Consider the following 17,348-nt stretch of genomic DNA (forward strand, 5'->3'; position numbering starts at 1 on the left):
CATAAACGGCTCTTTGTGTCACGACGAATGATGTTTTGAAGTCCCGCGAGTTGCTACAGTCCGAGATGTCCAATACCAATGTCAACGTCAGTTTTGCTTGCCAGCGGTGTTTCACACCAATCCGGTTGGACAGTTCGTTCAACAATATCAGTGAACATACCATTGCTGAATTGTCATGTAAGTATTTTGATTGATTGAAATCTGATCCCATTACGAGCTCTACAACATAATGAATACGATGCAATGGTTGTTGTTGTTGTTATTTGCAGTGCCTATTGTCACGTGTCCAGAAGTCGATCTTGAATCTCAGGCCAAACACATTGATCATATAATACCTGGTTTCCACTTGAACGATTCTACTAGTGGAAATAATGGCTTCACATTGTTGGGCGAAGGGGAGACACCAACTCTTAGTCATCAAATGAAGGTAAGTCAAGTACTGTAGCTAGATTATATATTTTAATGATTATATCAGAGGTATTTGTGGCTCTTAGTAGATATTAATACGAACCTCGTGTCAGTAAGTTAATATTCTGTCCTCCACAATCACACATTATTCAAGTTCTCGCTATTCACTTATATGCATGAACAAATGTTATCAAAAGTGAATAACTCTTAATATAAGAATCAGTCCACTTTTTCAGAAGTATCTTGAAAGTGGTTTGAGGATTGCCCATAACTCTGATCAAACCAGATATTAATTGATTACTCTTACAAAATAAACAATTTAAAAATTTCCCTTTGGTTTTTTTGGTTATTTATATAATATAATCATAATATCATTAATTTGTGTAGGTGGCAGCCAACCTTTTCGATATTGTTTCTGGAAATTCAAAAATAAACCATCCGTTGTGCGATGAGTGTACCGATGTATTGATGGACATGATGGAAGAAGAACTTCAACAAGCCGAAGCAGACTATACAGATTACAGCAACTACTTGAAAGAGTTAGTACTATCTTTTTGTTATTTAGACCAATGGTTTTATAATGGTTTTGGTTTAATTATGTTTATTGCTTAGACTTTCCACTGAAGAACCAGAAGACATGGATGCACTTAACAAGGAATTGGAAGATGTGAGTATCAAAAATATACTTTTTATTAATAGATTTACAATAAAAAATCATTTAAACGTGTGGGTGAAAAGGTTCAAAAAAAGAGAATAAAATAGGTTCTTAACTTGTTACTGTGATTTAAGATACTTATTATTTATTGGCACAATAAATAATAAATTATCGTAATACTGTTGTAATTAATACTCTACTGTATAATTAATTTAAAAATACAAATATGATTATAGTTACTAAAAGAAGAGAAAAAGTTGATGAGTGAACTAGCAAACTTGCAAGAAACTGAAAATGCATTAGATAGTGATATAAAAGAAGCAGAAAAAGAAAAAGAAAGATTAATTAAAGAAGAAGAGCGGTATTGGAAAGAATACAGTAAACACAGAAGGGATTGTATTCTCATAGAAGATAAACAAAAAAGGTTGATTTTTTGATGTTTTTATTATAATATGCATTTTTAAAATTGATGGATAATTTGGCATGTTTTTATTATTTGATACTTAAAAGTAGATTGTTTATATTTTTACAAATTTATAAAAATTTACAATATTTGTTATAGTGTGGAATGTCAAATAATTTATACCACCTCACAATTGGCCAAACTAAGAAAAACAAATGTATTTAACGCAACCTTTCACATATGGCATCATGGTCATTTTGGGACCATTAATAAATTACGATTGGGTAGATTGCCATCAGCTCCAGTTGATTGGGCTGAAATAAATGCTGCCTGGGGTCAAGTCACATTGCTATTAGTTTCATTAGCTAGATATATGAATTTAAAATTTGAAAAATATCGTCTTGTACCTTATGGAAATCATTCTTATGTTGAAGTAAGTTATTTTAAATATTTTGCTAATATTTATATAAAAATTGACATTATGTTAAAAATACAATAAATTTCAATTACTTAAGTCATTAAATCAGTATTTTTTGTCAATATTCTTGACATGTTTTCAAATTAAAATATAGAACAAGTTACAAAATATATTAATTGTTATTTTATTATCATCGATTTACTTTCATTCAAAATCTCTATAATTTGAAAGACAAACCGCTTATAATTTTAGTAACTGATAGTTGACATTATTAACATAGATTATATTAAATTAATTATATCTATTCTGTAGTATTATTATTTAACATAGTTAAATCAAATTTATAAGAGATAAATATCATATATTAAAATAATTAATATCATTTAAAACAGTAGAATGACATATTATTGAATTTAATATTGGTTGAACAATTTATATTTATAGTTACATTATATTAGTATCTAATTTCTTATAAATTATTTGGATATTAATTTAATTTATGCTAGAAGTATAAAACTGATTTGGTTGCTTATAGCTTTTTAATAATTTACAAAATTAATATCAAATAAAAGGCACAGATTCAGTGTGCCACCTTCATAGTTGATTGATCTTCAATTATCTTTACTAGTTTAATATACAGCTTACCTAATACTATGAACAAATTCAGTACCCAAAGTATTGAATTCCGATGGACAATACTGAAAAAGTGATATGTATAATGTACTAAGAGTATATTGTGTTTACTATATTACTAAGAAAAAAAAGAAAAAGATAAGTTATGATAATCTTTTCACCCAAAAATGCAAAGTATATTATTACATAATTTCTTAATAGACATGAAGGATGTTTTTACTTAATAAATTAAACAAATTATAATAATTTGACAACTTAGGGTACAAAGAATAAAAAGCAGTTTAAGTGTAACTTAGATAAATTTGTATTTTGTATCTTTTAACATTTAATATTTTTTTTACATATATATTAAAAGATATGTTAAGTTTTCATTAATAATAATTCAGGTGAACTACATATTGGACTGGTGCTTAATAAAAATATATTAATTATTAATTAATTGTAATTCTATAGGTTTTAGGTGAAAAAAAGACATTGCCACTGTACGGTCAAGGTGGTATACGTTTTGTCTGGAACACAAAATTTGATTTGGCTATGGTGGCATTTTTAGACTGTCTCCAGCAATTTAAAGAAGAAGTCGAGAAAGGTAATTCTGGATTCCATTTACCATACCGAATGGAAAAAGGAAAAATAGAAGATTCAGCAACTGGCAATACATACAATATCCGGTAACTATATTAACTCACTTTTATTAATATTATTAATTATTATTGAGCACTAATATTTATAATACATTTTGTTTTTACAGAATACAATTGAATTCCGAAGAAGGTTGGACCAAAGCTCTAAAGTTTATGCTTACCAATTTAAAATGGGGTTTAGGGTGGGTATCTGCTAAAATAAACCATGAAATGTAAATAAAAGAAAACTGATAATGAATTTGAAAAAGAAAAATAATATAATTTGTATTTTATAGTTTTTATATAAATGTATAACTTATTAAATATTAAATTAACAGTGTAATTTATTTAAATTTAATTATTCAAAACAATTTTATTAGTCAAAAACCACATTAAGCCAAAAAGAAAACTAGATGATCCGTTTAAAACTTCTGATTGAGTGATTATATCTCTGATTTGTGGTATAGTATATTCTACAACTTCAATGTCTTCTCCTTCGTGCGCAAGACCCCCTCCTTCAGAAATTTTCATTTGATCAGTGACTTCCGTATAAAAAAACGTCATGATGGAACCAGCTGTACTTAAGGCAGCTCTAAAATCCATAAAAAAAAACATGATTTTTCAATTTGTATTTTTTTTAGTATTATTATAATATTATTATAACATAAAATATTAATTGATTACATTTTAGACAAGTTTCCTTAATGAGGTGTTTTAAAAAAACAATGTAATAAGTGATTAATGATTATTATTATTTGTTTTAAGTAAAACTATTAAGTCTAAAAAAAGAGTATTTTTTATGAATGTCAATTTTTTTTTTTTTTGAAGTTTGTATGAACAATATTAAAATTAAATATTTAAAGCTTATTGTGCAATGTATGTATATTATATATTTTTAAATTATATACAACATTTATTTTGATAATAATATTGATTAATTTAAAGAAACTGGCAAGTAGTTGAATATCTATTGAAAGATTATTAAAAAGACTATTTAAAGCTTCGTTAAAATCATTTGACATGAATATATTTCATTTAAAATATAGAAACTACATTCACATCCCAATTAATGAAAATAAAGATGTATTTATGTCAACATATTTATTTACAAATATTACTTTTATAATACTTTATCTATTTATGTACTATTAATTTACTATAAAAAATAATTTTTGAAATAGAAAACATTGCAATTACATTACCTACAACTGATGATTTTTTGCATATCTGACACTTTGACTTCATAACCACATTCTTCTCGGACTTCATCAACAGCTATTTCTTCAAGAGTTTTGTTTTTGTCTACTATACCAGCACAAAATTCTACAGTCAAACCCATGCTAGGTGGATATTTTACAGTGTCAATGTATCCGTCTTTTGGTCTATCAGATTCTGGTATACTTTTATAATATACACCTACAAGTAATAACACACAATCAACAATATAATACAATATACCAATGAGTGTTCAATTTCTACCAGGTCTAAATTGTTTAACGCACACCAATGTATTTCTGGTCCTGTTGTAAATGATCACAAACACTCTACACATAAAACAAAAAAACCAGCTAGGTAAAAAAGTTTCATTATAATAATAATTTTAGAGATGTTAATTAATATTGTTATACTATTAATTTTACTTTGGGTACTAAAAGAAAAAAGCATCATGCTATTAAAAAACAGATTTATAAATTATATTTTTTTTTCATTCATCTAATAAATAATATATAATACATTCATCTAATTCAATTGAGGATTAATTGATCATGATCAATGTCTTTTTAATTGCATTGAAAACAAGTTGTTAAAATTATAAATCATACTATTAATAATACTTCTGATTTAGTTACAATTATAAATTATGTCCTAGTAACATACTATCTCTATTTATGCCTCTAATAGCTTAATCATCCTAAATAATGACAATAGAACTCAGAGAATTTATAGTAATACATCAATAATAAAAATGTATAAATTTAATGTTGTTTATTTATTTAAATTATTTTACTAGATTAGGTAATAAGTGATTGTGATAAAAAAATAGAACTATAATAATAGTTATAAAATTAAGAACATTAAAATGTGATTGTAAGATATATTGATCACAATTTTACTGACTTTCAAACATTTGTATTTTTTGTTTTTATAATACTTTATACTTTTAATACTAAAAAGAGTTTTCTAACTAATAGATAGTTTTTAACACAAAACAAATGATAATAAAATAAAGAGCAAAATGATTAGTTAGATGGCATGATGTAAGATATTAGAACTTATTATTTATTATTATAAATAATTGCAATAATTAAAACATATTTTCAAATAGGTATTTTTTTTCTAACTTATTAAAACTATCACATTGAAAAATAGTTTTATCTTCTAATGTTGAAAATAAAAATTAGAAATGTAGTTAAATAAATTCAGGATATTTCACTACCTATATTTGTTTAAAATTGAAAATAGTCAATTTGTATAATACGTTTTTGCTAAATCTGATTAATATATATCATTATGGTTCATATGAAAATAAGTATTTATGTTTAACCCATTTCTTATGAATGTTAAAAATATGTGTTACCTACTATTTTTTAATAATTTATGGTAAAAATAAATGACAACTAATAATTAATAACTATAAGTTTGAAAACAAACAAACATATTGGAACACTCTCTATGCAATACAGTGCATATACAATGTATAATATCATACTCTACAATAATAAACAAAATATAATTATTATTAGTGCATAATAAAAATTGTTTAATACACAATTGTACGTAAATTTATTAATGCACTGTAATCAAATTATTTGTTATACCTACCACTATTGTAATTATAGTAATGTTAACGCAATCATAAAATAATGTGTTATTAGTTTTAATAATATAATACATAGTTACCCATTGTGACTATCGATTAAGTCCCATTTAATTTCATTTCCTCCCTAAGCAGAAAAATACAAGGTATTTTTATTTCGCAACTATACTTGTATGAAATAATTAAATAAAATCAAGATGTCCATATAATGTACTTGTTTAAATATCAACGAGAACGGTCTGATGAATGCCGATTCTGTGGTTTTAACAACCCTGACTTCGGTTATGGGCTTCATGGTTTTTTCAAACAGGATTCAAAATAGCTGTGCATGTAAAAAACAAAAATTCCAATATTGTTAAATCGCAGTGAGAAAACACGACGGAATTATATGTAAGATAATATAATGTATATCTGTAAGTACACACGTAACAATAAATGATTCAGGTGTGTCGGACGGACGTCGCGATCTCGCAAAAAGTACTCTGCCCAACTAATCGCGCTAAACGGGTGAGAAAATGAAACGTAACTAAAGAAAAACCGTGTAATTCATCGATCGATCCCAAGCTGTCGCATATCAATCGTCATCGCAGATCGTATTAAATAACAAAATATGTAATTATAATAATAGCCAATAGGTACAGCGTATTGTGTGTCCATGTCAACCGTTATCATAGTGCACACCAAAGATGATAAAACATAAACGCTCGAGTTTTTTAAGTAGATGATATTATCATTATCACGGAGTAAAATATTATTATTCAACGTTTTCACCGCAAAGTGCAAATGCCGCAACACACAGGTCGCGGTGGCGGGTCATACATCTCTACTACTACTACGAATTACTGCCACGACATTTTTCTATCGAATATCATGTTACATAAATAATCGTACGACACGTTTATAGTTCAAAGTAGTCGGACACCACCTCGTCGACGTGTGTGACGATTTGTAACGAGCAATGATAGTCAATACGACGACGAGAACGTCGAACGGTACAAAAAGAATATTTTATGATAATATTATTAACTTTGTGTAGAATTTCGGTGTATAAATAAATCGTGGTAGACGACCACAGCTGTAGAGATAGTTGTAAATAACTAATATGGTCGTATTAATTATTTATCCCTAGGGCTCGGATTTATATGTATTTACGTTAGTAAAATATGTGCTAAAAAAATCAAAATATGTATTTTAGTATTTTACTAATATGATTTATTTATTAATATTTAATTATATAATATATCCATATGAGTTTCTAATGAAACAAATTATATTTTAATAGTAAAATTATTTTTAAAAAAAAGGCGTAACAAATTATGAAATATAAATAAAAAAAGCTAAAAAAATTTTAATTATCTTAATTACAATTTATGATAACAGTCATTTTTAAATTTTTAAATTCAAAAGATCTTCGATTTGGTAGTAAAATTGTCTTATACCGACTAAATGATCTTTCGACTTCCACTGATGTTATTGGATAGTATTGCATTTTGACTATGTCGAAGGAGTAAGTTATATCTACCGTAGATTAAGTTAAATAATTGGTATTATCGTGTTACTATTTTGTACATTTGAAAATATGGGAAATGTCTGTAGGTATTGAAAAATACAATCGTATATAATTAATAATTATTAAAAACATCGTAAATGAACAAATTGTCAAAATATGTAAGAAAAATAGAATTATTGAGAAATATGTGAAAACATGTACTTATGGCAAAATATGTAAAATAAAATATAGTTAATTTCATTGGAAATCCCTTGAAACGAATTTAACACTCACCTAAATTAATTTATCAAATCACAGTAAAAATATGTATTTACATATAAATCCAAACTTTACTTATCACGTCATATTTCAGAGGGGCACCACACGTCCACACATCGATTAAGATAACAGGATGTTACGTCATCGCGGACCGTCAGACCACTCACAACTACTCAGACACTCGTACGTGTCTTCACTGTTCAGTGGTTCAGTCATTCACCCGCTAATCATCACTTTCAGCAGTGGTTCGGGTGACAGTCTCTGTCGAGTCGTATTTTGTCCCTCGTCCAATCCACTATTTCCTGTGCCCAATAAAAACAATTAAATAATAACGCACCCGGTCATTGATCATCATATGATCGTCTCGAGTGTCAACAAATTGTGGAAATCGTGTGACAGAATACGACGCTTATCAACCGCAGTTCCGATTCGTATGGCAGATTTGAAAGTTGCACGTAAGTCGCCCTCCGTCTGTTGTTGATATCGTATTTTCGTTTGTTTGCCGGACGAATCGTTGACAGTTGCTATTAGTACATACGTAATTTTAAGTTTTCGTTTTATTAATTTTACCGCTGCATGTTGGTTTTTTTTTGTAATCTTTCACTAACTTATTCGCCCAACCGTTTCACACAACTCCGTGCGTGACCCCGACGCACCTAACACCCGTTAGTAGTGTGCACAACGGTCACCATGTTTGCCAAATCAATATCGTCGTTTTTCTTTGCTAGGACATTAAACACAACCGTGCCTAAGATGACGTCCACATGCATTGAGGCACTGTCCGCGGAAGGCCGCCGAGACTTTTACAACTCGTTCGACACCGTGCTCACCGACTGCGACGGTGTACTGTGGCTGCTAAACAACACGATACAGGGCGCCACAGAAGTCATGAATGGTTTCAAGGCGAATGACAAGAAGGTGTTTTTCGTCACCAACAACAGCACTAAATCGCACACACAGTTCTTGGAGAAGTTTCATGCACTCGGATTCAAAGCTCAAGCCAACGAAGTGGTCAGTACTAGTTTCTTGGCCGCTAAATACTTGAAAGCGAATCTCGACCCATCCAAGCAAGTGTATGTAGTTGGGTCCCCAGCTATCGCATGTGAACTAGATGCATTGAATATTAGACACTTTGGTGTTGGTAAGGATTATTTAAAAACTTCTGTACCCACGTTTGTCGAAAACATAAAGCTTGAACCTGATGTTGGTGCTGTGTTGGTTGGATTCGACGAACATCTTAGTTATCCAAAACTATTTAGAGCTGCATCTTACTTGAAGGATCAAAGCGTCCTGTTTGTGGCAACTAATACTGATGAGAGTTTTCCAGTAGCTGGTACAGGTTTAGTTATGCCTGGAACTGGCAGCTTGGTGTGTGCTGTCAAGACTTGTGCCGGACGAGAACCATTTGTTGTTGGAAAACCGTCAAGCTACATATGCAATGTCCTAACAGAAACCAATAAAATTGACCCTTCAAGGACATTAATGATTGGTGACCGTTGCAACACTGATATATTGTTGGGTAAACGCTGTGGGTTTAAAACACTGTTGGTATTAACTGGCGTGAATAGCCTGAAAGATGTGGAAGAATGGAGCAAATCTGATGATCCTAAATTACTAGAGTTAGTACCCGATTATTATGCTCAGAGTATCGATAGTTTGAGAGCGACATTTCCAGTGCCATTGTAATGATTAAATGACAATTATTACTATTTATTTTAATATATTAAAATATTAAACTAATGCATTGTATCTAGAACAATTTTATTTTATTATGTATCACAATTTTAGAACATTTTTAGGGATGGATATTTAAATGTTTTTCACATTATGTTCAACTTAGTTGTATTTTAGTTGAAAGTTATTGTTCAAAATTGATTTATTATTTAAATTATAGCAAAATATTATGGTATGTATATGTACCCTTCAGAATACAATATATAATATATTTGGAAAACTTTATTATTTTCAAATAAAATTTGCATTGTATTTTAAATAGTATAATTCTTGTGTGATCTGAGAATATGAGAATATGTTACCTATGTTGTATACTTTTTTTATGTCAATTAAATTTCAGATTTTTCATGAATGAACCAATGTTGTAATAAACAGTATTTATTGTCTATCTACCAACATTCGTTTAGTAATCAATGCTTTCATAATATTATTTCATACTATTTTATTATCATCTTTTGACTGGCTAACCAATATTTCTAAATTGTGTAGTAATTATGAGCCTAGCTGATTGTTGATTTTTTTTCCGAATAAGTTTTTAAATAAAATTATAAATTACTTGAAACATTGCAACATTATACAATAGGTATTAAGTTAAAATATGTTATAAACTTATAAGTTTATTAATTTTTATCTTTTAATACATTAATACTTGTTACCTACACTTGAATATTTTTTTATGCATAATTAAAGTATATACAATTTAATAATTGAGTATGAAATTTAAAAATTAGTATGATCGAATTGTTTAAAATTTTCTAGCTAAATTATTGAAAAATATTTTTCAATTTTTAAAGCATAAACCTATAAATTGTACCATATTATTTATTGGTACATTGCTATATGAGTGTCAATATACTTTTAAGGTAATATTGCTTGTAAATTAGTAGAAATTGATCAATCTATTAAAGGGACATAATATGATTTATCTTAGGCACATACTTAAATTATTAGGTATTAGTATAATGGTTTTAAACAATTATTGAAACTTATTATATTATTGTTTGTTTAATATAATAATTATTGCAAGTTATGTGGATGTGGATTAGATAATTTGTCTTAGTGAGATAACCTTTCTTACTAAGTTCATTTTAAAGTTATTAAGATAGCAATTTTAAGACTTGATAATATTTTAATACCATTACAACATTTGATAACAATGTTTTCAAAGTTTATAGCTATTAGCTAGGACTTGAAAATTAAAGGAACTTACTATATTATGATGGTATGTAAATTTAGAAATTGGAAATTGAATACGCGTATTTTACATATTTTTCCAAATTTATTAATTTGATGACAATTGTACAATGTGCATAATCTAAATTTTATAATAATAATATTATCTACCTATAAGATATTGATTTTACTTATTGTAAATCTATTAAATTTAAAAATATGTTAATGCAAATCAGTCTCCCACCATATTATTGAGTATTAATTTTTAATTTGTCTGTGTATATTTTGCCTGTTTTAGATCAAATAGCTTCCGTCCCTTATTTATAATTAACTATATAATTATTGAAAAATAATGGTAGTTATTGTATTTTGTTTATTTATTTAGCCTTAGCATCGATGAACAGTGCCATTGATTACTATGTATAAGTATTGCGAATGCAATACCTTATTTAAGTGGGTGGCATCGTGGTGGACAATGGTAGTTCGTAGAAATATACATGTTTATACTAGATGTACAAGTTATAAATATTAGCTATTAGAATACCCATAAGTACTTACAATTTAAGGGGACAGTTTGTCTCCTATTTAATAACAAATTCACTGTCTACCAATACTTTCTATATCAAATTTTATGTTTATGCAATACCTATCATTTGAAACTGACATCTATAACCATTCACTTTTTTTATTACATATTGTACTTAAATAGTTAAATGTACATTAGTTTGTGATAAATTTATCTTGTTTAGAGTTGTCAGGGAAGATAATTATCTGTTGTGTGTTGTCTGAGTTGAGGACTTCCAGGTTAGGTACTAGAAATTTCTGTTTCAATGGTTTTGTTTGTAAGAAAGTACCTACTTAAATATGTATTTAAATACAGTTTTGCAGGTTTATTAATTAATTACATGTATTTTCTATCTTAACTTTTGCTTCAGAGCAGCATCTTTCACAAATTCTTAATATACTCATACATGGAATAAGTATAGACAGCAGGTAGGTATTTATATGTTGTTTTAATAGTTCCTTGAAAAGGAATACCAAATATTATTAATTATTGTTCCAGGGTGGTTTTGATCCTTAGTCAATAATCAGTTTTAATTATTGTCTGTGTATTGCATAATATAAGTGTTTATAGTTTAACATATTAAATAAGTTATATTTTCATTTACTTAAATATAAGTAAATAGCCTAGCCTATTAACATCAGCAAATGTAATTGATAACTAACACTCAATATTATCAGCCATCAGGTGTGTACTATACTGTGAAGTCCCTGTGCTGTTGTGTTTAAACTTCTTAAGAGGGATATGGAAAAAAATTTGAAGTTTTAAAAAAACTTATTTTTATTTAAAAAAAATGAGACTCTAAAGATTTAGTAAAAATGTTTCAACTATGATCAAGGTCGTATCTAAGGAGGTTCACCCTCTCCCCAAAATTTTCTCGTAATAGGTAAACTTAAGAAATAATTTTATCATTATTTTATACTCTACTTATTAAGATTTGTATAAACCACCCCCTCTAAAAAACTTTCTGGGTTCGACCTTGACTATTGATGGTGATTTTTGGTATCAAATTGAATCTAATTGGTACTGTTATGTAATACTGATAGGTAGGTATTACACATATGAAATAATAATAATTATATAATTATGTAAGTACCTATAAAATTTAGTTTTAGCAAAAATAAGTTCCAACTACCAATTACCATAATATTATGAATAAAAAACTTAATTGCTTTAAAATAATAAAATATTATTAGAAATATTGGCTGACAGATGGTTTTTCATCTGCAAAAATGTATTGAATTAAAATTTAACACACCCATGACTACACTGAAATTTATTATTATGTAGGTAGGGCGACTTAGTTTTTTTTTATGTATTTAAATAAATATTTTAAAACACTATAATTTTTAATGTAGAAACATAATTCAAAGGTTAAAACTTCCATTCTTCTTTTACTATATCTATCATGGTAATTTATTACTTTCTTAACCATAATTAATTACTTAACTGATAGTTATTTTAGTTAATTAAAAATTTTGGAAGTAAGAAACTAGTCAATAATTTGTTACAATACAACCAAAACTCTACGAGATTACAAAAAAAAAGATTAGATTGACAGTGCGACTGATCACCTTGCTCAATACCTATTAATATCAGACGTCAGTACAAAAGATATCTAATTGATGTAGGTATTATTTTGTTTAAATGTCAATTGTACATTAACTTTTATTGTACCATTAGATTTGAGAATCAACATAAATATCTGATTATTAAGTATGTAAGTAAAGATCTTACCTAAGTTTTGACGAAATTACTATTGGGTTCTGGGTGACACCGAACAATGAATCACTATAAGGTCACTCAGGAGTAGAATTTTTCTCTTATTACAAACCTAGCATTATTAGGTATTGATATTATCAAAATTGTTATTTATTATTATTATTATTAATTTTGCAGAGTTGAGGGTCTCGTACAGAGACAAAGATGATGTATTGCTTGAAGACAGTTTGGAATCAAAAAATCCGTATCAGCTGTTTTCCATATGGTTCAAAAAAGCTTCGGAACGCGACGACGTGAGACAGCCCAACGCTGCTTGTCTGGCTACGGCTACCAAGTAATACAGAATGACTTACTAACTGCGTATAATCCAAATTAGCCCAGGAGAAATGAACATAAAATACAGATGGGCTTTTATCAATGTATCTCGGTTTTAATGTAGCTACCTCGGTTCACGGTAAAATCTGCGTTTGTGCAGGTACCTTATTTGTAAACTAATTCGACCGAGATGGGCAATTTGCTCGTGTCAGATTGAATAAAACATTCGATATATTTTTGAAAATGGTCCAAGCTATACTCTCATTTTTCCTAATAGTATCTCTAAGAACAATTTTAAAATTTATTAAAATAAGTCAACTAGTTTTTAAATCTATAGACTGAAAATAACAGTAACCAATAGCAACTGCAGTCCTATATATTGTATAACTAAAAGATTATTCGATTTTCGTGAGCCTAAATAAAATTTAAGTGTAAGCTACTTTTTAACAACCTATAGTAAAATGTTAAAAAAAGAAGCTATAAGCCTATAACACAGACCGATTCTCAAAGAATATGTGTGTAAAACGTACTGCTAATTGGTTCAGTATGTTTCTAAGTCTATAATCTTTATCCCTATAGATATAGCATATAGATAATATATAACTATTACATTTTTCATTTAATGTATTCAATCAACTAGGTAACCTTGATTTATACACACTAACAACGACATTTTTATCTGATAGGTAATATAGGAAACTGCATTATATTATTTACTATGGAAGTATGGCCTATGGGCATTCAAAAAATATATACAATTAGGTATTTGTTTTAATTATACAATACTATTCATTAGTCATTACTAATTACAAATTTGTTACTGTTTACATGACATAGCGTGTATTTTTTATGACGTTCCGTAGGTCTGGTATTCCGTCGGCTAGATTTGTTTTACTTAAATCATTCGATGAATCGGGTTTCACGTTTTATACAAACTCTGAGAGCCGCAAGGGCCGAGAAATTGTGAGTACCTTATCAACATAATATACATATTTTTATATTATTATATAATGATTACCACGCGTAAGCCAAGTATGTCAACATTTTCTATTTAAATGAAATTGAATTGTATTCCTGTAGAACCTCAAATCAAGTATTATCTATTAATACTAAAAAATGTTTGCTACTTTTATAACTTAATTATATTTTTCAAAGTATGAAAATCCTAACTGTATGACCTACCTAATTTAATTATTTAATTATACCATAATCGATGCACCAATGTCATAATGTCATCAGCAATAGATCGCATTATTGATCAGAAATTTGATATAATTATAAGATAGCGACGATAGCATAGTGAATTTTACGTAAACTCCGTGTATTATTATCATTGTAATAGTTTGGATTTTCGGTCACTTTTTATGTGCACTTTAAATGCATTGAAATTTTTAAATTTCTAGGAAGAAAATCCTATTGCGGCCATGACGATATATTGGGACCCGTTGGATCGTTCGGTAAGATTAGATTTAGAACTTATTAGCGTAAAATTTTGTTGCCGAAGTTTAGGTATACTATTCAATGTTTACAGTTACCACTGTTAAAATATACGCTTATTAGTTATTGCTTATATGTACCTCAAAAATGTGATTATGTATTTATGTGCATTAAAAATACATAAATAAGCGACATTTTTTAAAACAAATACATTTTAACATATACAAATAAAAAAAACAATATATCACGTTATGGCTTAAGGTTTTTACCCAATTAAAGTGAAAAAGTATACGTAAATAATAGTAAATAGCACATATACAATTATAATTTTGCATTTTTATTAACATATTTTTAATGTACGTATAGGTACGAATCGAAGGGGCAGTAGAGAAAATTAGTGAATCTGAGTCCACAGAGTATTTTGATACAAGACCAAAAAGCAGCCAGATTGGTGCTCACGTGAGTCGTCAGAGCACAGTAATAGCCAGTAGAGCATCGCTATCCGAACTAAATAAAAAGCTCGAAGTCGAGTACGCCGAAAAACCAGTACCCAAACCGTCTTATTGGTGAGAATATGCGTTGCCGTAGTTCGTATAGAGTTTAACAATATTCGTACTTGGGAATACCAAATAGACACTTAATTTAATTTAAATTTTACTGCAATTCTTTCTGGTGTAAATAAGTAAATCTTATATCATTAATTTACCAGTGAGAAATATTTATCATTTTATCGGAAATCACGACATCCAGAACCCCCTCAAAACTTCTTCTTTTTGCTTTATATCAGTACACTTAATTACTTAAATTACTAGCGGGGGAGCGAGTGTGGTCAATAATTTTCATAGTGGAAGGGAGAAGCTATAACCACCCGCTACTAAATCCTTCCTTGCAATAGTTCTACCCGGTTCTACCTTAATGATACATGAACCGGCATTAAATAACTATAAAAAATTAATACCGTGAAATGAGTCTATTAATTTTCGATTTAGTCAGCTTTACGCCTGGAATTTGTATTTTTATTCTACAGGAATGGCTATAAAATAATTCCTAAGACAATGGAGTTTTGGCAAGGGCAGAGCGACAGGCTGCATGATCGCATCGTCTTTGAACGGGCCGAGCACGCAGCCCAAAAGCAAATCGCCAGTCACGTCGGCGAAAACGGTTGGGTGTTTTATCGTCTCTCGCCGTAACGTTGTATTACAATATTACATACACAATCTTACCTATCGAGTATCGACATATATATTCTAAAATAATAGTAAACTGCGTTTTTATTTTGTGTGTTTAAATTAGATGCTGATGTTTACCTAGTATGATAAATATTAATTAATAATAAAAATCAAAGTGTAAAATACAAACTACAAATTTATGTACTTTTTTTAAAGCTTATCAGCCGAGTTTAATTATCGGCTTTATAAATAGGTTGTATTTAAGACTATTTGGACATCGCCTTTATTATAATGCTCAATAAAACACTTTATCCGAGTGCTCACCCCCGTGGTAGTCTTCGCGCATCATATTTATAAATCCAACGTTCATAGTTCAAAAAAAATTACGGGTAAGGTAGATTCATTTTTCAACGACTTAAATAAGAGACTTAGTGGCAAAGCGTCGGATAAGCGTTAGTAGTGATCCTGGTGGGAGGATGATTACATTTTTTATCCAGGATCGTCAATAATTGACATTGGAATTGAACGTGTTATGTGGATAATCCACACGATTGGCACTACGAATGATGCGGTGTATCAGCTACGTAACCGAAACGAGACCTCGTGAGAATTTACGGCGTTGGGTCCTGTCATGCTAGTCACATGTGATTAGTGTGCACAATAATAGTGGCGGATCCAGGATTTAATTTTTTTGTGAGGGGCATAGTTCAAAACGCAAATCTTAAATTTTTCAGTAATTAAAAAATACATACAAATATGTGTATTTAACTTATGCCAACGAAAGGGGGGAGCGAAGCCCTTCGGCCCCCTTAAATCCGCCACCGCACAATAATGAGGAGTGGCCTCGGTGTTTAGACACGTTTATTCTATGTACTTATTTAATAATTGATATTAATTCGTTATGTTTGTGTATTTTTATGAAACACTTGGCAGTTTATAGTTAGTATGTGGTAATAAGATTAATATTTATTCTCGACTGCAGATTAATTTGAAATTACGTATGAATTACGAAGATTCTAGAATAGTCTATATAAATATAAAGAGGAAAAAGTAAGCAATTGTGGGACTGTGAACTAGGTACGACTTGGGTATTTAAATTTCATCAAAAACGTGAAAATGTATATCAATTGTACAATATTATTATTCACGGACCAAAAAAACAGTGCAGTCCTATTGGTTGACTATCAACAACGTTGGACGGTTGTAATTTTTACGATTGAAATGTATTCAAAATAATAGTATCATTATAGGTACTATAATATTAAATGTAGTACCACCGTTGATATTAAATTAGGAAAAAATTTCATGTACTGCTTTATAACTTGGTAATAAAATCAAATGTTATACATTTATAATACACATTTAAACATAATTAAACTGATATTGATAGAGTATAATCAGAGCTAAGATTTAAATAATAATTAAAAAAATTGTAAAATACGCATTTTTTATATTATATAATTGAGATAAAAAATTATTTATTTATTTTTCGCACGCATGACGCATACCTATT

At 28.8% G+C, this 17,348-nt stretch overlaps 4 protein-coding genes across 6 annotated transcripts; 3 read left to right on the forward strand and 1 right to left on the reverse strand.

Moving 5' to 3' along the window:
- Nucleotides 1-65: 65 nt before the first annotated feature.
- On the forward strand, nucleotides 66-3,468 carry LOC113552101 (beclin-1-like protein). The gene is made up of 8 exons (XM_026954793.1): nucleotides 66-177; nucleotides 270-427; nucleotides 796-947; nucleotides 1,021-1,075; nucleotides 1,300-1,487; nucleotides 1,626-1,899; nucleotides 2,971-3,185; nucleotides 3,266-3,468. The coding sequence occupies exons 1-8, from the start codon at nucleotides 66-68 to the stop codon at nucleotides 3,372-3,374; spliced, it is 1,263 nt and encodes a 420-aa protein (XP_026810594.1). The 3' UTR covers nucleotides 3,375-3,468.
- On the reverse strand, nucleotides 3,464-7,851 carry LOC113552103 (uridine diphosphate glucose pyrophosphatase-like). 3 transcript variants are annotated; one of them, XM_026954796.1, is made up of 6 exons: nucleotides 7,739-7,851; nucleotides 6,170-6,277; nucleotides 6,039-6,082; nucleotides 4,617-4,681; nucleotides 4,340-4,553; nucleotides 3,464-3,729 (listed from the first exon to the last, which is right to left on the reverse strand). In XM_026954796.1, the coding sequence occupies exons 2-6, from the start codon at nucleotides 6,248-6,250 to the stop codon at nucleotides 3,492-3,494; spliced, it is 642 nt and encodes a 213-aa protein (XP_026810597.1). In that variant the 5' UTR covers nucleotides 6,251-6,277; nucleotides 7,739-7,851; the 3' UTR covers nucleotides 3,464-3,491. The 3 variants fall into 3 exon arrangements, with proteins under 3 accessions (XP_026810597.1, XP_026810598.1, XP_026810596.1); XM_026954797.1 differs by having other exon boundaries at nucleotides 7,799-7,817; XM_026954795.1 differs by lacking the exon at nucleotides 7,739-7,851 and adding an exon at nucleotides 6,381-6,623.
- Nucleotides 7,852-7,894: 43 nt separating this feature from the next.
- LOC113552102 (glycerol-3-phosphate phosphatase) lies at nucleotides 7,895-9,637 on the forward strand. The gene is made up of 2 exons (XM_026954794.1): nucleotides 7,895-8,178; nucleotides 8,452-9,637. Exon 2 carries the CDS (start codon nucleotides 8,477-8,479, stop codon nucleotides 9,407-9,409), a length of 933 nt encoding a protein of 310 aa, XP_026810595.1. The 5' UTR covers nucleotides 7,895-8,178; nucleotides 8,452-8,476; the 3' UTR covers nucleotides 9,410-9,637.
- A 1,468-nt stretch (nucleotides 9,638-11,105) lies between these two features.
- Nucleotides 11,106-17,251, forward strand: LOC113552639 (pyridoxine-5'-phosphate oxidase-like). The gene is made up of 6 exons (XM_026955487.1): nucleotides 11,106-11,148; nucleotides 13,092-13,248; nucleotides 14,093-14,192; nucleotides 14,633-14,686; nucleotides 15,033-15,232; nucleotides 15,694-17,251. Exons 1-6 carry the CDS (start codon nucleotides 11,106-11,108, stop codon nucleotides 15,854-15,856), a joined length of 717 nt encoding a protein of 238 aa, XP_026811288.1. The 3' UTR covers nucleotides 15,857-17,251.
- The last annotated feature ends 97 nt before the right edge of the window (nucleotides 17,252-17,348 follow it).

Source organism: Rhopalosiphum maidis, chromosome 2, assembly GCF_003676215.2.
Source record: "Rhopalosiphum maidis isolate BTI-1 chromosome 2, ASM367621v3, whole genome shotgun sequence".
Lineage (NCBI taxonomy): Eukaryota > Metazoa > Arthropoda > Insecta > Hemiptera > Aphididae > Rhopalosiphum > Rhopalosiphum maidis.